The sequence below is a fragment of the Hypanus sabinus genome, chromosome 13, assembly GCF_030144855.1.
Source record: "Hypanus sabinus isolate sHypSab1 chromosome 13, sHypSab1.hap1, whole genome shotgun sequence".
Classification (NCBI taxonomy): Eukaryota; Metazoa; Chordata; class Chondrichthyes; order Myliobatiformes; family Dasyatidae; genus Hypanus; species Hypanus sabinus.
In genome coordinates this window covers 38,275,845-38,298,120 of record NC_082718.1, presented here as the reverse complement: position 1 = coordinate 38,298,120, position 22,276 = coordinate 38,275,845, and the positions used below count along the sequence as shown (strand labels likewise).

General features: G+C 40.9%; 1 protein-coding gene across 5 annotated transcripts in view; it reads left to right on the top strand.

Annotated features, from left to right (window-relative positions):
- Positions 1 to 22,276, top strand: part of tafa5a (TAFA chemokine like family member 5a) — a 773,862-nt gene that overhangs the window by 613,666 nt on the left and 137,920 nt on the right. For 3 of the 5 annotated variants that reach the window (XM_059987458.1, XM_059987459.1, XM_059987457.1), the window contains exon 3: positions 12,532 to 12,659. In XM_059987458.1, coding sequence (XP_059843441.1) covers positions 12,532 to 12,659 — 128 coding nt within the window. Of the gene's footprint in view, positions 1 to 12,531; positions 12,693 to 22,276 lie in introns of all 5 variants that reach the window. The other 2 variants (XM_059987460.1, XM_059987456.1) reach the window with 1 other exon arrangement.

The window sequence follows — 22,276 nt, the reverse complement described above, 5'->3', positions numbered from 1 at the left end:
CTAGGAACATTCAATAAGTGGAGATGATGTGGTTGGGGATCGCAAGAGAATTAGAGAAAAGATCTTGCATTGCAAAAGAATTATATTAGAGCACTCAATAGGAATTGTCAGCCTCTATGGCAGAGATCTAGCCAGGTTAGGATGGAGGAGCAGGCATTCACCTACCATTGATTCAGTCACAAACATTGGATTTGCAGTCAGTCTGTGCTTCACTGCACAGCTGTCGTGTGCGTGGATGACAGTGTAATAAATTCAAGAAGGATTTTATGTGCACATAATGTTACCAATTGTTAATAAAAATTGATTGCAGGAAGAGCTGCAGCTCCAATGCCCTAGCTTTGATGCTGGCTTCTGGTGTAGTCCTTAATGATGGTTTTCCCCCAAATGATCCAATTTATTCCACAACCCAAAAGTTGGCTGGGAATTAGGTTAATTGTTTGTTGGCGTTGGAGAGGATTCAAAGGATAGTCGCGGAAATGAATCTGAGATTGAAAGACTTGTCATATGACCAGTGTATGATGCCTCTGGGCATCTACTCACTGTTCAGAAGAATAAGGGGTGACCTCATTGAAACCTATCGAATGTCAAAAGGCCTAAATAGTGTGCACGTGGAGAGGATGTTTCCTGTGGTGGGAAAGTCTAAGATCAGAGGACACAGCCCCAGAATAGAGGGGTGTCTTCTAGAATGGAGATGAGGAGGAATTCCTTTAGCCAGAGATTGTGAATTTGTGGAATTTGTTGCCACAGGTGGCTGTGAAGGTCAAGTCATTGGGTATATTTAAGGAAGAGGTTGATAGATTCTTGATTAGTAGGGGCTGATAAAATGGCGATGCAGACTCGAAGGGCTAAGTGACCTAATTCTGTTCCTATATCTTATGGTGTTATATTAGAATTATCAGTGGGACTCCTAAAAGGAGTCGTCAGTTGTATCATGTTTATCGTCACTTAACTCTATATATTTAACTCTAGCTGTATACCATCAAATGAGATAGTGTTTCATTTGACCAGGGTGTAAGCAATATAGTATAGATAACACACATATAACACACAATAGCTTATGAAAGTAAGGACAAAATCTAAAGATGAATTACACATAAATAAACAAAGTAAAGTGCATAATGGCCTGAGGAAGAATTTGTTTCCCATCCTGACCATTCTTGTTTTTATGCATCAGAGTCTCCTTCCTGATGGAGAAAAGTCAAAGAGGATGCTGCATGGATGTGTGGGATCCTTGATAATACTAAGGGCCCTGTGTATGCAGCACTCCTGATAAAAGTCCCAAATGGATGGCAAGGCATCCCCTATGATCCTCACAGTCCTTTGTAGGGATTTACAGGCAAATGCTCAGCTGCTCCCATACCAGGTGGACGTGCAGCTTGTCAGGATGTTGTCAATGATGCTCCTGTAAAATTCAATCAAGTTGGTGGGGCAGGGAGCAGAGTCTCGTTTGCTTCAATCTCTTTAGGGACTGGAGGCCCTGCCCCACCTTCTTGTTCAGAGAGGTGATATTAAGGAATATATGAAATTAAGACTCCAGTATTCCCAACATAAAATGTATTTCTATATTCCTGGTCCAGTTCTCTGAACTTCAATTCATCCTTATTCTCATTGTGCAGTGGAACAACTAGAAGAGCTGTTGCCTAGCAACACAAGAGTTGCAGGTTCAATCCTCACCTCAGGTACTGTTCATGTGAGTTTTCTCTGGATCCTCAGGTTTCTTCACACTTCCCCAAGAATTATTAAAATTTTTATTATTGATTGAGGTACACTGCAGAATAGACCCTTACAGCCTTCGAGCCACACAGCCCAGCAATCCTCCCATTTAACCCAAGCGTAATCACGCAACATTTACAATGACCTATTAACCTTCCAAACATTTTTAAGCACATATAGAGGGGAGGAAGTTATTTATTTATTTATTGAGATACTTGCTTGCTTTTATTGTTTGCAGGATTTGTTTTTTCTCTCTCTGCACATTGAGAGTTTGATGATCTTTTTGTAATGTGTTCTTTCGGGTTTCGTTGTTTTGTGGCTGCTTGTAAGGTGGTGAATCTCAAGATTATTTAATGCATACAAAACTTGATAATAAATGTACTTCAAACTTTTGAACTTCGAGATACAGTGTGGAATAGACTCCTCTGGTGTCTTGAGCCATGCTGCCCAACGATTTCCCTAAATCCCTGCCAAATTGTGGGACAACTTACCATGACCAATCAACCTACTAACAGGTACGTCTTTGGACTGTGGGAAGAAACCCATGCAGTTATTGGGAGAATCTACAAACTCCTAATGCACAGCAGCAGGAGTTAAACCCAGGTCACATTTACTGTAAAGCATTGTGCTAACCACTATGCTACCAGGCCTCCCACATAAGTAGAATGTAGTTTGGAAGATTAATTGTAGACACAAGGGATACAGCGGATGCTGGAAATCTTGAGCAATACACACAACATGCTGGAAGAACTCAGCAGGTTGCTGGAGGAGCCAGCTGAACTCCTCCAGCACATTGTGTGCATTGGAAAATTAATTGTCCAAGTAAACTGTCTTTACTGTGTACAAGAGTGAAAGTATCTGGTGTGTTGATGAGAAGATGGAGGGAATAAAACATGGGATCACTGTAAGGTTAGTATAAACGGCTAGATGAATGGGCTGCCAGTGACGGTGGTGGAGGCGAATACGTTAGGGTCTTTTAAGAGATTTCTGGAAAGATACATGGAGCTTAGAAAAATAGAGGGCTATGCGTAACCCTAAGTAATTTCTAAGGTAAGGACATGTTCGGCACAGCTTTGTGGGCCGAAGGGCCTGTATTGTGCTGTAGGTTTTCTATGTTCTATGTTCTATGATGCTTGGCAGGGACTTGTTGGGTCAAACGACCTGTTTCACATGACCTCACTGAACTTATCCATATTGTCAACACTGCTGGTTGCTAGGAGCCTTGGTTGCATAGAAAATACTTGTTGAAGAGGAGGACTTGGCAAAAGAGCCATCTCATTTCGGCAAGCAACACATATTTTAAATGTTTGTTAGCTTTTCAACAATCCATGTGAATGATTAAGGGGGTTTGGCTTGTCAGTGCAACAATCTTCTCCAGATGTAGAAACATAAAAAACCTACAGCACAATACAGGTCCTTCGGCCACAATGCTGTACCAAACATGTACATACTTTAGAAATTGCCTAGGGTTACCCATAGCCTTCTATTTTTCTAAGCTCCATGTATCTATCCAGCAGTTTCTTAAAAGACCCTATTCATATCCACCTCCACCATTGCCGGCACCGTTTCATGTACTGTTGAAAGTGCCTGTCTGGCTGCATCATGGTCTGGTATGCAATTCAAATGCACAGGAATGTAAGAGACTGTGGAGAGTGGTAGACTTTGCCCAATACATCAAAGGCACAGAACATAGAACTCTGCTGCACAGCAACAGGCCATTCAGCCCACAATGTTGTGCCGAACCAGCTAAAATGAAAAACACCCGAACACCAGTCCCTCCCTCCTACACAATGTCCATATCCCTACGTCTTCCTTACGTTCAAGTGCCTATCCAAACATCTCTTAAAAGCCTCTAATGTATTTGCCTCTAACACCATACCAGGCAGCACATCTCAGGCATCTCTGAGTAAAAATCTTACCCCTCACCCCTTACCCCTGACCTCCCCTTGAGCCTACCCCCTCTCACCTTCAGTGCATTAGACATTTCAACTCTGGGAAACAGATACTCCCTAACTACTCGATCTGTGCCTCACATAACCTTTTAAACCTATGGGGGTCCAGAAATAAAAAGTTTATCCAGCGTCTCGTGATAGCACACAATATCTAAACCAGGCAGCAACCTGGTAAATCTCTCCTGCACCAAATGCTCTCCTTTCCATCAGTAGTTTCAAGAGAGAATGTCAGTCCAAAATTGACTTCCAGACCCGTCAGTTGTGACAGGGCTTTGATGCTATAAAGGATTACACAATGAGTCAGGCAGCGTCTCTGATGAGCATCTCGATTTCTATCCATGTTTTGAGCAGAAGGGGATTGGAATGTCACCACCCACTCCTACAGCATCCAATGCACCTGAATTCACAGTCACTGTTTCGAACATAAAATCAGTCATCTGGAGAGTGAACCCTCAGAAAATATCTGCCCTAGATGTTGTCCGTGCCCTTGCACTTAGATCCTGTGAAGATCAGCTGGTAGAGGTACTTGTAGACATTTTCAATCTCTCCCTGCTTCGATCTGAGGTTTCCATCTCCTTCAAGAGGACCAGAAACCAAAACCAAAACAAGGTAATGTGCTTAATGATTATCATTTCATAGCTTTGATGACAGGCATTATAAAGTGCCTTGAGAGGCTGGTCATGCAAAACATTAACTCCAGCCCTCCAGGTAACCTCAACCACTGCATTCCACCTACCACTGAACTAATGCAGATGTCATCTCCTTGGCCCCACATTCATTTTTCTTACAAAACCATAGAAGCTTATTTACATCACATATACCCTAGGTACAGACATTCAATATGCTTACTACCATCTATAAAACAGTCAATATCCCAGGGGCATCCACCACTCTCAGAGTTCCCCACTGTACCCATTGCAGCCACACACTCTCTCTCCAAGGACAGTCAGGCACAAATGTATCTTCAGAAAAGGGGCAGGCAACTGGCTTAGGCAGTGCCATCCACTTTCTACCACCTAGTGCCAGGCCCAGGAGCAAGCCCACCAGGAGGTCCTCCTCACGCCCCACGCCCTTCCAAACTGAGTGCCTGTCGATGAGCAGCAGGGTACTAAAGTGCAGCCAGAACCTCAGCATCTGCCCCTTGAGAAACTCAAAAAGCGGCTGCAACCTCTCACATTCCGTATACCTGCGGTATACTAACTCACCCCACCCTCAGAACGGACAAGTGGACGGGATGTCGCTCAAAAGCCTGCTGTACCATACTGCCTGATGCAACACCTTCCACCACAGGTCCCCAACGTACAGGGAAAACACGCCCGCATAAAGAAACTGAGGACGCCCTCCGCTGCCAGATGGTAACACGGTGAAGCGTTGTAGACATCCACATTAGACAATTGATTAGAGCTCTGCCTTAAACACTATAGTTCAAAGAAGCTCCAAAAATACCTCCTGAGCATGGGACTTAACATCGGCCTTTGCGACAGGACCCTTAACTTCCAGACAGCAGACCACAATCCTCCTGGAGGACCATTACCTTGTCATAGGGTTTGGAGGCTTGCGTGCCTCAGTCAGCTATGTTGGCTGGAAACAGGATTTTCTGCTTTGGCTCTTGGTAGGGTCACCCATGCCAAACAGATCAAAGGGCAAAGGGCAAACAAAGAGTGGTCCACCGGTCTTCCAGGTTCGGGTGTTTAGCTCAGGCCTAACAACCAAGACTGATTAAAAACAAATTGTTACAAGAACAGTAATCATGAATCCTTAAAGGGCCTTCATTGCTGCCCTAAATGCCAGTGGTGTAATGGGCTTTAAAAAAAAATCAGCAAGGATAGACAGCAGCACCCCTACCATGATTATCCTCCATATAAGTTCCTCTAAAGGATCCTTCCTCAGGCTCCCTATTCACTCATAATGATGTGAGTAGATTCTGCTCCAACACCCTCTACAAGTTTGCAGATAATAACACTGTAGTAGGCCAGATCTCAAATAATGATGAGTTGAGGTGCTGAAAGGAGTTAGAGGGCCTAGTGATATGACAACGACCTTTCCCTCAATGAAGCTTTGTAATGCATACGCTGGGTAGAAGGATTTTGATAAAACTGTGTCATTCAGAGCCTTTATAGCACTATTGGGATTAAAAACAAAAGACAGTACATCAGTGAAACAATATTTATCCTTGTATGCCAGGTAAAACAGTGGCTGCTCCAGACAAGCTATAACTGGACTAATTGCTGGTGAATCCATCAGAATCTGAATAATTTAATAAATGCTGGCTTGATATCTCACCTTTTATAACCTCTCCACCCACTGACCCTTTTATTATGATCTGGATATTATTAAGTATTGCCACAGGTATAGTACAATTCACAGCCAGGTACTTTGTGTGCCGTATTTGCAAACTAAAACTTTCAATTATGTCACAAGCTATGTGAATTATAACTCGACTAATTCCTTTGTTGGGAACAGTTAAAGTGAAAAGATCTATATTTACCTTCCTGTAAATTTACTTTGAGGGCATTATTTAATTTAAGACTCTAACATGCTAGAATCCAATTCTCTGACGTTTTCTGCATGAAAGCGGGTGGTCTGTGCAGAATAGGGAAAAGCAGCAGTTCCAAACAGTGAAGTCTTTCACAACCCACTGACTACAGAGACTTTAGGTGACTATGGCAGCACCTGATCCCATTAGTAAATATTAGGAAGGATTTTGTTTCTTCTAAAATGTGTCTAAGTTGCATTTCCACCTTCTGAGTGAAAGAACTATTGAAACAATTGCAATATTGAGTACAGGAGATTGGGTGTTATATTGAAGGTGTATAAGGCGTTGGTGAGGATTAATTTGGAATATTGTGTGCAGTTTTGGCTTCCTTCTTACAGGAAAGATGTAAATAAGGTTGAAAGAGTACTGAGAAAATATAGAAGAATGTTGCTGAGTCTGGAGGACCTGGGTTATAAGGATAGATTGAATAGGTTAGAACTTTATTCCTTGTAACGTAGAAGATTGAGAGGAAATTTGATGGAGCTATACACAATTATAAGGGTTATTGATAAGATAAATGCAAGCAGGCTTTTTCCACTGAGGTTGGGTGGGACTACAACCAGAGGTCATGGATTAAGGGTGAAAAGTTTAAGAGGAACATGAGGGGAAACTTCTTCACTCAGAAGGTTGTATGAGGCTGTCAGCACAAGTGGTACGTGTGAACTCAATTTCAACATTTAAGAGAAATTTGAATAGGTACATGGATGGTAGGGGTATGGAGGGCTATGGTCCCATGCAGGCCAGTGGGAGGTGGCAGTTTAAGTGGTTCAGCATGGACTAAATGGGCCAAAGGGCCTGTTTTGTGCTATACTTTTCTATGGCACTACGACCATTTTCAGATTTCAATGCCAGCAATAACTTCTCACAATATATTGATTCAAAAAACATTTGACTCAAAGTTCCCAGTTTAGTTTTTGCCAGGGCAATTTTCTTTTGCTGGTAAATATGCTCTGGTGAAATTCCATGGCGCTTCTTCCTTTTCTCATGTCTGGCACTGGCAATATAGGTAAACTGTCTACATCCCGCCTCTCACAATCTATCAGATTCTTCCCTCAGAAGAATGTGATGATGATGCTACACAAAATCCATTGGAGGAGAAATACTGATTGAATTCAACTACTGTCCAGCCTGAATTTTACTTTAAATGAAACAGGATGTTGACTTCCTCATCCTGTATGCTTGCCACACTGTTCAGATCCATTCTTATTTCAAAGCTGTTTCTCAGTGCCTCTGCTGCAATTGTTGATAGTTATCATTAATTAGTTGTATAAATGCAATGTAAGATGCACAGAGCACAAAATGCTTGTTTTGGTTATGCCTGTGGTCTTTTGCTTTTACCTGTAGCAAGATGGACTGTCTGAGTGTAAGTTGGGCAAGTTTTAACTGGTTCTAGCAGACTAGTGTAAGTTTGCTGTATGCCGAGCTTTGTAGTGTCGGATACAGGGCGTTCCTTAAAATCTTTCCAAATTTGAAAGGTGCCTCCAATTCTTTGAACTTTCCTCAATGTTGTTACAATCCAGGCAATCTTCCCAATGAATACCATACAATTTGGAATTGGAATTGGTTAATCATTGTCACTGACTGAGGTAGGGTGTAAAGATTGCCTTGCATACTGTCCATAATAGATCAATTCTACATTCTGATCCTAGAAGCAGATACCTCTTCCAGTCATAGAGTCACTGAAAAGTACAGCACAGAAACAGGCTCTTCATCCCACGTAGTCCATGCTGAGCTATTTAAATTGCCTAGCCCCATTGACCTGCACCTGGACAATAGCCATCTGTACCCCTACCATCCATATATCTATCCAAACCTCTTTCAAACTTTGACATTGAGCTCGCATGCATCACTCGCACTGGCAGCTCGTTCCACACTCTCACCATCCTGTAACTGAAGAACTTACCCCTCATCTTCCCCTTAAACTTTTCACCTTTTGCCCTTAACCAATGACTTCTAGTTGTAGTCCGACTCAACTTCGGTTGAAAAAGCCTGCTTGCATTTACCCTATCTATACTGCTCATAATTTTGTATACTTATGTCAAATCTCCCCTCACTCTTCTACATTCCAAGGAATAATGTCCTAGCTGGCTCGGTCTTTGCTTATAAAGTAGACTTGGGGATTTTTCCTAGTTGCTGTCACACATGGACTGACAAACTATAATAATGTCAGAAGCTGTGTGCCCCTGGACACTACCTGAGTCCTTATTGTTTGAAAGGCTGAACCCTCTCTTTTCCTGTTGCCAGTAGTCTGCCTAGCTCTTCATCACCACTGGACATTGGGTTCCATGTCCTCTTGTGCAGTCAGAAGCTCTGATCAATGATTCTAGACAGCAGGATATATCTTCTTTCTGCTGTTTTATCCAACTCGAGCTAACCCTCTCCAGTACAGTCCAAACTTACCAGCAGTGACTCAATGTTATTTGTCCTTTCCTTGGATATCCAGAAAGGATGTTGTACTATTGCAGCAGCCAGTGTGATGGAAGTCTCCAACAAAACGGAAGGCAAAGGTCTCTAAGCAGCACGCAGCACTGTGAATACTAGCGATATTTATAGAATTGTGCAAAAGTCTTAGGCTCATGCATATATATAGAGTGGCTAAGTCTTTTTCACAGTACAGTAGTAATTTCATGTATTGCACTGTACTGCTGCCACAAAATATTAACAAATTTCATGACATATATGAATGATGATAAACCTGATTCTGATATGGGTCTCTGTTGTTGACTGATAGTGGGAAGGGGGCAGGGAGAGGGGAATCATGGTTGGGAAAAGGGAAGGGAGATGGGAGGGAATGGGAAGCACCAGAGAGACATTTTGTAATGATCAATAAAGCATTTATTTGGAATCAAATAACCTTGCCTGGTGCCTCACACTATACCACAGCCCTCCCATGGCACTCCAACCTTGACATTCCCAACATCCTTTGTTCCCTCCAGATTTATAAACTCGCTCTCCACTTCACATTGACAAATACAGTACTGTGCAAACTCTTAGGCACATATATATATATATATATATATATATATATATATATATATACAGAGAAGACTGAGACTTGGATCCTGAGTTTTGTGAAGGGCCATCAGTTTCTGAATTTTTTTGGCACACTTTCTCCATTAGATTGTGGCCATTTACCTGTGATGATACCAATGGGCATGGTTTCTGGGAGATTAAACAGAAAGCACGAAGGCTTAATGACTCTTGTTAAGACAGCAATTAGTAAATACTGGTGCTCGGGAAACTTAGAAGCCCAACTGTCTGTTGCAAGCCACAGAGGCCCACTGGGCTCTTGATATTTGCTTCATCTATTGTTTACATCCTTAGACCAATGGCCGGGAAATTTTATGCGCAACGCCTAAGTCCTGTTGGACAGTAGAACCTTGCATCAAGGTGAACATTCCTCAAGAGGCATGCAGCAATTTCAAGGTTTCTAGGACAATGTATATTTTCTTTGAGCTTTGAGATTTCCATGACTGGAACTGTCTGTATACCTGAGGCATCTCAAAGCACAAAGCACAAATCATACCCATATCTCAGGCACTGGCAGCAAACAGTCAATTTTGTAAGTGTGGAAGTGTGGAGAGGGTTAAAAAGTTCAAAGTAATTTATTATCAAAGTACATTTATGTCACTACATATCACCCTGAGATGCATTTTCTTGTGGGAATTCACAGTAAATACAAAGAAATACAATATAGTCACTGAAAAACTGCACACAATAAAGATAGACATACAACCAATGTACAAAAGTCATTAAATTGCGCAAATACAGAAAAACCCTAAATAATAATAAATAAATAGTAAATATTGAGAACATGAGCTGTAAAGTCCTAGAAAGTGAACCAATAGGTTATAGAATCAGTTCAGTGTTGGGGTAAGTGAAGTTTTTTACTCTGATTCAAGAGCCTGATGGTTGAGGGGTAATACCTGTTCCTGAACCTGATGGTAGTGGACCTAAGGCTCCTTTACCTCCTTCCTGATGGCAGCAGTGAGAAAAATTTAAGAGAATTGTGGATAGATACATGGATGGTAGGGGTATGGTGGACTATGGTACAGGTGCAGTTCAATGGAATGGCACTGACTGGATGGGCCGAAAGGCCTGTTTGTATGCTGCACTTTTCTATGACTCTATGGGTGGTTTGAGGATTGGTGATGGAGAGAGAAAGAGAGAAGCCAGTGATACACATTGACCCCTCTCACATTCTAAGAAGGAAAATTGTAATATACCCAAAATTCCTATCCTTCAAGACTGGGAGTACTCTTGGTAGCGGTAAATAGATCGACAATGATTTTGAGTGAAAGAGCTTACCAGAGGCAGCACTTTCTTGAAGTATATTCCCCAGATGCCCATTTACTGAAGGAGACATAAGACTGTGAGACGATGCCTGAGCTGCACACAGTGTACTGATATATCTAAGCTGTGTATTGTACAATGAGATTGCTAAAGTACAGTATGCTTTATATGATGAGCTGCCTGAGCCATGCATTGTGTATTGAGATGTTTGCACTCTGTATTATATAAATTGCCTTAGCTCTCTATTATGTGTGGAGATGGCTGAGCTGTGTATTGATGTGTCTGCATAGTCATGGCTACCCTTATGAGGGCAGTGAATAATTGTTTTGCGATGTTTTGTGGGATTGGAAGTAACACTACGAGATTCTGGCCCCCTCCCAGTGTTCAGTCTCCACTAAGGGCTTCCTGCCCTCGGAGTCTAACAGAAGTGTGTTTTTGGCCATAATTTGTGCTGTGTGAATCTCCAGAGGCATGTGTAAGATGTTTGGAGCACTGCCAACTCTTTACATTCCATCAGGCTTCAGCCATTAATACAGAAAAAAATTATGCTTCCCTTTAACTGGGTTAAACCATTTAAAGGCTCCACCATAAGCTTTATTTCTTTTGCAGTAGACCCATTGGGATTGGGATTAATTTGTCATACTTACCTTGCATTGCAAACAGGGGTCATAGAATTTTAGTATAACGAAGGGAAGAGGAAACGGATTAGGATGGGGTTCTCACCCTGGGGTCTATGGACTACTCGGTTAATGGTAAGGGTTGAATGCCCCAACTGGGTGGTCTTTCATCAGTTCTGTTATGGTTATTATTCCATAGATTTATTGAGTATGCCCACAAGAAAATGAATCTCAGGGTTGTATATGGTGACATATATGGATTTTAATAATAAAATTGACTGAAACTTGAAAAGGGTTGGAAATCCCAGGTTAGGAGGATTTTGTTGAGCATCTGGCTGTATGCTCTCAAAAGCACAGATGACTCATTGCTAATCCATCCCACCACCACTGCCCCAACTCTCAGTGTGAAATACAACCCATTATTTCCTACTGTTAATAGTAGACAATCCACAAGGGAATTTTATACAAAGTCTGTGGTCATCACAATATTTATAGCTTCTAATGAGCCTGACTCCAAGAGTTTGGCACTAATTTTGCAGACTAGCTTGGCTTTTAATAATAATGGTTGGTGTGGTGAAATTAATACATGGTCTTCTGAGGTTGTAATTAAGGGATTTTGTTGAACCCACTCAGAATGACTCACTTTGTGTTTGCAAAGCTTTGATAGAGATTCCATGCTTCACCCTCTCAAAAACTATCTTGAACGAAATTTTAATGATGAACGTAAAGGATGTGAAAGGACTTCCCAGTGTGAGCACCTCCGCACCATCTGCCACAAGTGGGACTTCCCGGTGGCCAAATATTTTAATTTCCAATTCCCATTTCTGTTCCAACGTGTCAGTCCATGGTTTCCTCTTGTGCTAAGATGAGGCCACCCTCAGTTTAGAGGAGCAACACCTTATATTCTGTATAGGTAGCCTCCAACCTGATGGCATGAATACCGATTTCTCCGTCTGGAATACAAAATTCTACCCCCCTCCTCTATTCCCCACTCTGACCTTTTACTTCACCTGCTTATTACTTAATCCCCAGGTCCTATCCTCTTCCTTTCCTCCTATTGTCCACTCTCCTCATCGATCAGATTCCTTCTCCAGCCCTTATTTCCCACCCACCTGGCCTCACCTTCCAGCTTCCCCTCCCCCCCCACCTTTTTATTCTGGGATCTTCCCTCTTCCTTCTTATTCCTGAAGAAGGGTCTTGGTCAGAAATGTCAACTGTATTTATTTCCATAGATGCTGCCTGACCTGTTGAGTTCCCACCACATTCCATGTGTCGGTCTAAAAAAAATTCCTGAGGGTAACTTGCTCTGTAAAAGCAGATTTGTTCGTATACATTCAGCTCTAATCAGTTCATTTAGCCTGCCTTTCTTAAAATGGTCGAATATTGGAAGACTCATGGTTATTTTTCTTTAATTTTTCAGCAAGGATTGTAAAGACTAGACAGTGGTGTGAAATGCTTCCCTGTTTGGAAGGAGAAGGCTGCAATTTATTAATGAATAAATCAGGCTGGACCTGCACACAGCCAGGTGGGCGAATAAAGACAACTACGGTAAGACAGGGATCCGATCGACAGACTAACCAAGTACGTACTGAATATAATCAACCCCATGCTTAAAGCTGAAGTTGCATCAGACAAGGAAATGTTAATAATTACTTATATTATCAATATAATAATTACATTATCAATAACTCAAAATCCAACTTCCGTGGATACACAAACTGATTGTGGGACATTTTAAAGTATCCTAAGATATGATTGCCTTGAAAACTCAATTGGCTCAAATATATTGCTTTTTAATTACTGTAACTATTAATATGATTTATTATTTTTGTTATAATTGTGAAGATTAAAAATGATCTATTTTATCTTACCTCAAAAATGACCAATCTCCACATTATGGAAAAAATATGTTCTGGATTTTAAGTATTTGAATGCTTTGGATGACAATTGTAATATATGTTTTCATTGTAGTATTTAGTATTGGTTATAGTTACTTATGCAATACTGATGTTTATCAGTGCCAGTTGACAAGTGAATTTTGATCTGTATTTCAATTGGATGAATAGGTTAGGTGCTGATCCAGTTCACGTACATTGATGTTCCCTCTCACATTAGTGAATTCAATAGAAGACAGTGCACTCTGATTACTTTTAAGCAGCTCATTGCTGAGCTTGAGACAGTTAACATGCTCAGGAACGGCAGAGAATGATAAATAAGACTGCAGTTCTATTGTCTCTGCAATTACTATAGACTAAGAAAGTGTACTTGTTTCCAATTGCAATTGTATGCTTCAATATCTGTCGTGCGCTGGAGAATTTAGTGCATTGTAATGCAAATTTAAAAGTCCAGGTTGAGTACCCCTTATCTGAAAATTCAATATCAGAAAACCTCTGAAATCCAAATTTTCTTTGAGCGCTGATGTGTCAACTCAAATGCAAAATTCCATAAGGCACTGGGAAGTTTCCCAGGCGATGCGCAGGTCTTTGCACAGTACAGACAGTTCTGGAAAGTGACCTCATATATGTAATAATCCGAAGTTAATGAAACATAGAACAACACTGCATAAAGCTAAAATGAAGATCTTGATTATGTACTGAAAGAGTGAGTTCATCGGCATTGGAGTGAATATATTCCGCCTAACCTATACTGATCATGAAACAAGCAAAGAGCTATCACAATAAACTGAAAATTGAAGGTAATTGTGAACATTTAGCAGGCTGGCTGCAGAAATTTAAGAAAAGGCACAACATTACCCTTTTTAAGATTTGTTGTGATCACAGCAGATCAGTGTCTGATGATTATGAAGTGCAGAGAAATACATTGAGTTTTCCAAGATATTCGCTGATAAAAAAATAACATCCTGAAAAGTTGCATCAATACATGTGCTACGAGTAAGTGTAAGACAAAGGCGGCTTACCAATAGCTCATACTGTACATTCAGTCAGAAATGATAGTGATTCTAAGCTCATTATGCATGCCAAAGTCTGAGAAATTCTGAAATTTGTAACATTTTTGGTCCCAAGCATCTTGGATAAGGGGTAATCAACCTGTACCAAATATCAAGCATCCTTTAATTTGCACCTAGCATGTGTTAGAGGAAAATCAACAATGATAGAGCAACTCTGAAAAAGTGACAATTTGACCAAATAAAAGTCTGTGATGTTATTAAAGAGCCAGTGTGGGAGAATCCTGTATGCGACAATGATCTGTTTTTTTTTCAATGTGTTCTGATAACCAACATGGTTAGATAGCATTATTATAACTGTGATTCAACACCTTCCAGGAAATTTATTAAGATTCCTGCTGTTCTTCACCATCATGAAGAACCTATAATGTTTATGAAAACTGCACTGTGTAAGGCAAAAAATAGTTGATGGTTGGCACTGGAGTACAGGAATTACAGATTTTGTGTTCTTTGTCCTCTAGCTCCGTTATGACATAACATTTCTCTAGCCCATGTAAACCAGGTGAATGGAAATACTGTATATCCAATTCCACAAGAGACTATGGGAAAAATGACAGTCAGATTACATTTATTACACTTAAGTGCTCGTCTTGTTAAACTTTGCTGCATAAATCAGTTCCTTTGCCCTCAGGCTGGAGAGAGATGTTGCCAGTGTCATGCAAATGATAGTGTTCTTCATAGTCAAACAAGGGTGGTTGTCAAATCTATTGCATGGATATGGCCTGCCCCTTCAAAATAACTTGTTCTCACATTGATCTTTTGACTTCTAAAGAGTCCAGTGCTGGAGTTCCCTTGCCAGATCAACATAAGAATTAGTGGATCATAATTTTTGCAGTCATACTTTTTGACAGCAGCATTGACTTTTATGGTTGCAGTTTTTTTTAACACTGTTAAGGACTTGCACTTAGCACTCAAAATGAGATGTTGTCATGGAAATGCAGTGGACACTTTGTGTTCAGTGGGAATTCTATTTTGGGTATAGAAACTTTGTTTTTGAGATCAAAATAAAAACATAGTGAACTTTATCACTAGTGGAAAGTTAAAGTTGTTAAGTCTATTGCACAGCCACAGATAATTAAGAAAATCAACATCTTTTCAACAGTATATCTCCCAATTTTTTTCATTGCCCTAGCAATTCTATATATAATACACTCCATGTACCCAGAGTATACTAGAGACAAAGGATTGCTTGCTGGTTCCACATTTAAACAGCTCCAGGCATTAGCAATATCTTATGTTCTTCAGTGATGAACTCCCAAATGTCAACAGTAAATTGCCTGGCGGTGGCAGGAAAGGCTTAAGTTGACCGTACTGTTGAAATTTCTCAGGTATAATGTCAGCCAATCAGAAGGGGCAATGCAGCACTTTACCAGCTACCATTGATGAAACTCTCACACAAACAGAATGTCCACTACCATGAGATTCCATAAATCAGAATCAGTGTTAATATCGCTGGCGTATGTGGTGAAATCTTTTGTCTTTATGGTAGCAGTATAAAGCAATATATAATAATAGAGGCAAAAAAACTGTGAATTACAGTAAGTGTATATAGATTAAATAGTTAAATAAGTAGTGAAAAAAAATTGAAAAATGAAAAGTAGAGGTAGTGTTCATGGGTCCATTTGGAAATCGGATGGCAGAGAGGGAAAAAGCTGTTACTGATTCATTGAATGTGTTCCTTCAGGCTCTTGTACCTCTTTCCTAATGGTAGCAATGAAAAGAGGTTATGTCTTGGGTGATGGGGGTCCTTAATGATGGATGCAGCATTTTTGAGGCATTGAAGATGTCCTGGATACTATGGAGGCTAATGCCCATGATGGAGCTGACTGTGTTTAAAACTCTCTGCAGCTTATTTTGATCCTGTGCTGCAGCCCCACCCCATATACCAGATGGCAATGCAGCCAGTTAGAATGCTGTCTATGGTACATCATAGCAATATGTGAGTGTCTTTGGTGACATAACATATCCCTCAAGCTCCTAATGAAATACAGCTACTGTCATGTCTTCTTTGTAGCTGCATTGATAGTTTGGGTCCAGGAGGTGCACCAGTGTTAATGGTCAGTGAAGTGGGCATGTTATTTTTGATCCACACACACCGTGGTTTTGCAGTGAAGAAGCTGAGGATCCTGTTTCAGAAGGAGGTACAGAAGCCTACGTTTTGGAGCTTTTTGGTCCATGATTCAGATTCTGAAGTGTAATGTTAGAGTCAGTTAATCCTAAACGAATTCTCAAATCACACTGAATGGAGAAGCTGAAATGAGAGACTCTTTGAAGGATGTGATTCTCCAAGATGTGATTATAGGATGCGTAGGCAGACTCTCTTTTCCTTGGAGTGAAGGAACCTGAGGGGGAGATCTTGTGGCAGTTCATAAAATTATGAGAGGCAAAGATATGATAAATAGTCACAATCTTTTATCCCAGCATAAGGGAGTGGAAAACTAGCAGGCATAGGTTGAAGGTAAGAGGGAAGTTTTAAAGGGTATCCAAGAGGCAATTTTTTCCACACAAAGGTGGTCAATAAATGGAGCACACAGCCAGAGGTTTAAAAGTTATTTGTTCAGCTACGTGGATAGGTAAGGCTTAGAGCAGAGGTTGCCAGCCTTCTTTATGCCATGGAGCCCTACCATTAACTGAAGGGCTAGCGGACCATAGGTTGGAATCCCCTGGCCTGAGAGATGCAGGCCAAATGCTACAACTGGATTTAACATCGATATGTGTCCTGGCTGTTGCGCATTAGGCCAAGGAATGGAAACAGATCTGTTCACCTATGATTAATCTTACTGTTATCCACTCCAACTAAATGAAGGAGAGGTCACTTCTAATCAACCATTCTCCCATTATGAGAAGACTTCTGATGAGCAAGCAGCTCCTTCAAGCATAACTACAATTGCTGTGACCAGGTCATATCTGTCACTACTTTATCAATGAAGGTTCACAGCGTTGGAGGTTGACTTCAGCCCTTCCTCCCCATAATGCAATAAGAAAAAGGGATGAAGTTTGTTTCAAGGACTGCCTAATAACAACATCTTATCTCAGCAATGATTTCCAACAGCTGAATCTGTTTCCAACTTGATGGGTTGACAGGGATCTCTCTATTTTGCTTGCCGTAGCAATAGTTGCACAGGTGGCAACCATTATCTTAACCAGTGCCACACAAAAATAGTACCGGAAGGAATTGAGTGATACAACTGGAAATTACAATCTAAATAATAATAAATCTTTTTCAGGCTCAACAGTAAAATTCAAAATTCAAAGTAAATTATATGTCACTGTATACAACCCTAAGATTCATTGTTGTGGGCATACTCAATAAATCCGTAATAGAATAATAACAATCATAGAATCACTGAAAGACCACATTAATTGGGGCATTCAAGGTGCAAAAGACAACAAACTGTTCAAATACAAAAAGAAAGAAATAATAATAATAAATAACGAGAACATGAAATGAAGAGTCCTTGAAAGTGAGTCTATAGGCTGCGAGGACTTTTCTATGATGGGGCAAGTGAAGTTGAGTGAAGTTATCCCCTTTGGTTCAAGAGCCTGATGGTTGGGGGGTAGTAACTCTTCCTGAACCCAGTGTGAGTCCTGATGCTCCTGTCAATCTTTTTCTCGCCCTTTGCAATATAGAGCTCTACATGCGGCTGCACATGCACCATGATTTGTCTCCTATGTTAGAAATCTTAGATTTTGTATTTGTAGTTGTAGTTGTAACTACCAGCATCAAAGTTCGAAGTACATTTATTGTCAAAGTATGTATACATTATACAGCCACGTGATGCATCTCCATACAGCCAGCCAGGAAACACTGAAATTCAGAAGAACCCATTTAAAAAAAGACCATCAAACACCCAAGGTGCAGAGTGAAAACAGAAGCATGCAAACAATAAAAGCAAGCAAATAGCCATTCAGAACTGCAAGCCACAGAAGAGTCTGTGCACAGACCCTCAGTTCATCACAGAGCAGCAAAATGAACTGGCCTGTCCTTCGTGCCCCAACACCCTGACCTTTTCTATCTGACTTAGTGCTTAAATTGCCATACAAACGTTGCGTTCAGTCATTGTGATACACTCTGGGGACGAGACCAGGATTCATTGCTGTGCACAAGTGACAGCAGTATCAGGATGCTCACACACAGTTAGGTGAACTCTGCCAGTGATCCAGCATATGTATACAGGGTTCTCTTATTTGCCATATACACTTGCAGAGGGAAGATGAAACAACGTGAACAGGGTGGCATCATTTTCTCAATTACCGTTCAGATTGTCGATTGAACAGCAATGCAAAGGAAGAATTTGAACTGATAATTTTGTATAATTAATAATGAGCTTGAAACTCCTGGATTGTATTTTTAAATAATCATCATGCTTGGGGAAAACATATGAGCAGAATTAGGCCATTCAGCCCAACGAGTCTGCTCCACCATACCATCAGAGCTGATTTATTATTCTTCTCAACCCCATTCTCCTGACTTCTCCCTGTAAACTTTGATGCCCTGACTAATCAAGAACGTATCAAACTCTGCTTTAAATGTACTCAATGAACTGGCTTCTGAAGCTGCCTGTGGCAATGAATTCCACAGATTCACAACTATCTGGTTAAAGAAATTCCTCCTGATGTCTGATCTAAACGGATGTCCCTCTATTCTGAGGCTGTGCTCTGGTTCTAGACTGCCCCACTGTAGGAAACATCCTCTCCACATCCACACTATCCACACCTTTCAATATTCAATAGCTTTCAGCGTTATCCGCTGTGATACTTCTAAACTCCGGTGCGTACAGGCCCAGAGCCCTCAAATGCTCCTTATATGTTAACCCTTCCATTCCTGGGATCACTCCTGGGACATTCTATGGTCCCTTTCCAAAGCCAGCAAATCTTTCCTTAGATATAGGTCCAAAACCGATTATAATACTCCAGTGTGGTCTGGCCAATGCCTATAAAGCCTCAGCATTACATCCTTGCTCTTGTTTTCTAGTCCTCTTGAAATGACTGCTAACTAACATTGCATTTGCCTTTCACTGACTCAACCTGCAAGTTAACCTTTCGGAAATCCTACATAAGGACGACCAAGTCCCTTTGCACCTCTGAGTTTTAAACTTGCTCCCTGCTTAGAAAATAGCCTATGCTCTACTCCTTCTACCAAAGTGCATGACCATGCATTTCCGTACACTACATAGTATTCCATCTGCCATTCTGATCATTCTCCAAATTGGTCTAATTCTTTCTGCAGACTGTCTGCTTCCTCAACAGTTCTCAACAATTCCATCGTCCAAATCATTGACACAAAATCTGAGAAGTGGTCTCAGTACCAACCCCTGTAGAAAACCACTAGTTGCCGGCAGCCAACCAGAAAAAGCCTCCTTTTTTCCCAATCTTTGCCTCCAGCCAGTCAGCCAATCACAGAGTCATAGAAAAGTACAGAACAGAAGCCAGCCCTCCGGACTCTGTGGTGTGTGCTGAAACATTTAAACTGCCTACTCCCATCAACCTGCTCTGGGATGGAAGGAAATGCCCAGCCTTTTGGTGGCAGCAGACACACACTGGTGGTTGACTTTCAGTGGGGATGGACAAAGATGCCAGCATTGTTCACATTCAACAATTAAGAGGAAAAAGTATACCCACTGTAAAATACCATGATCATAAAATGTTTAGTTATGTGAAAACTTTGATCAGAATATTCCAAAACATGTATGATTTAATATAAGACAGTAAAATTTTTTGAATATTTCAATTTTTATTTTAACCATATGTGCATATTCCATTCTTTATTTGGCTCTTTGCTATTGTTCAAAATTTTATTAAAATTATTTATTGAGATACAGCACAGAGTAGGTCTTTCAAGCCCTTTGAGCCATACAATTCCCCCCTTATTTAACCTAATCACGGGACTAATTTACCGACCAACCGGTATATCTTTGGACTGTGGGAGGAAACCCATGTGGTCACAGGGAGAATGTAGAAACTCTTCACAGGCAGCAGGAGGAACTGAACCTGGGTCACCGTACTGTACAGCATTATGCTAACCACTATGCTACCATACCACTAAAACACCTGATTCCCATTCTGTGTGAATTCTTGGTGACTGATTTTTTTAGCTAGCAACGGTTCAATGTACAAAGTTAAAGTTCAAAATAACTTCGTTATTGAAGTACATATATGTCACCATTTTCTTGTGGTATATTCAATAGATCAAATAACCATAATAGAATCGATGAAGGACCACATCAAAAGGGTGGACAACCAGTGTGCAAAAGACAATAAACTGTGCAAATACAAAAAAAAATTAATACACAATAAATATTGAGAAAATGAGATGCAGAGTCCTTGAAAGTGAGTCTATAGGTTGTGGTAAGAGTTGAATGTTGTTATTCCTTCTGCTTCAAGAGCCTAATGGTTGAGGGGTAGTAGCTGTTCCTGAACCTGGTGGTGCAAATCCTGAGGCTCCCGTACCACCTTCCTGATGGCAGCAGTGAGAGGCAAGCACGACCTGGGTGGTGGGGATCCCTGATGATGGATGCTCTTTCCTGCGACAACACTCGTGTGGATGTACTCAATGGCAAGGAGGGCTTTACTTGTGATGGACTGGGAGAATCCGTTACTTTTTGAAGAATTTTCCATTTAAATACATGGCAGTAACAGGCATTGGAACAGGTGAATATATTCCCTCTAGATCTGCAAGTTGCTTCAATTTGGAACTTTGCTGCTGACCAACAATTCTGATCCTTAGATTCCATCAGGGTGTCCCACTTACTAAACTTTTAAGAAAAAATATTGTACAATTTTGAAGGCGGTTTTCTCTGCAGGAAGAAAGCCAACAAAATCATGGTTCCATGTTCAAACAAACTTGAGGTATTTGCTGCCATTTTAGCAGTAGCACAATGCTGAATGGGTGGCAGGGTGGAGATATGTCTCTACCAAAGGAGGTGTAAGATGGTCCTTCTCTCCACTAGTGTGCAGATCACCCTTGGGCAGGTGTAGCACCTGCTTAGCACCCCGATCAGGGTCAGATGAAGCCATGGGAGCAGGTGGTGGACGGTCATATGAGCAGCTGGTGCATATCACAAGTCCTGGTTATGCAATCATTGACACCAGGCAGACAGTCTCTGAGGAGCATTGATAGAGGCTGGAGTCACCTGTCTTGTAAAGACACTGCCCAGAAGAAAGCAATGGCAAACAATTTATGTAGTAAAATTTACAAAGAACAATCATGATCATGGAAAGACCATGGTCACCCATGTCAAACAACAAGGCACATAACGAAGAAGTTAAGATATTTTTGTCTCAACATTTGTAGCATCAGTCCATGACAATAGTCAATTGATTTTGAGTGAGAACTGAATCTGGACGATGGCTTGAAATATTCTTATTTCTCACTGCACCTTTGCTAAACACAGGTCCAGCTGAGACTGCTGAAGCAGAACCACAAATGTGCAGAAATCTACAAACAGCTGTACCCTTCTATGCACATCTATTCTGTGGTTCGTGGAGTCCTTATTAGTCTTCAGACCTGTTAAGCTGTAATTCGTATTTAAGTTAATTAGCTTGTCCAGGAGTCAAATGATGTACCTGTACTGTACATTACTGGAAGAGCCAAGGATGAAAGTGATGACATGTTTTCTCCAATGTGGGCACATAATTCAAGCCTCTTTGCTGCAAGGCATTGTGCCTGGTTCTTCATATATTTGTTTAAGAGACCGCTGGAGGAGTATTTTAAACAGATAATAATCCCCTCAAGGCTTCCCTTTCCCTTTGAGTAATGATGAAGTGTTTGTATTACGTTGGGGATCTGAGAATAGACAGTCTGATTTAACAGACAAGTCTGCAGGTTGAATCCTTCAATCAGCCCAGAATGCTCAATTCCCCAGCTGCGGAAGGTAAAGCTCATTATTACAATTCGATCGACTTGAATCAGTGACTTTCCCCTTTGCTGCTTTTAGAAATCAAAGTTCAAACCATCCAAGTGATACCTCATTCACAGTGCCTTCCACTTTAATGGTTCAGTATTTTGCACGTTCTTGTTTTATCCAACTGAGTTTGAACATACTGCTATCATTCATACTGCCTCTTCCTTGAATGCTATTATATTGATGAGCCATAATGCCCATGAATGGAAAATCCTACAAAAAAAAGTGGATATGACCCAGTCCGTGAAAGGCAAAGTCCTCCCAACCATTGAGCACATTTACATAAAACGTTGTCT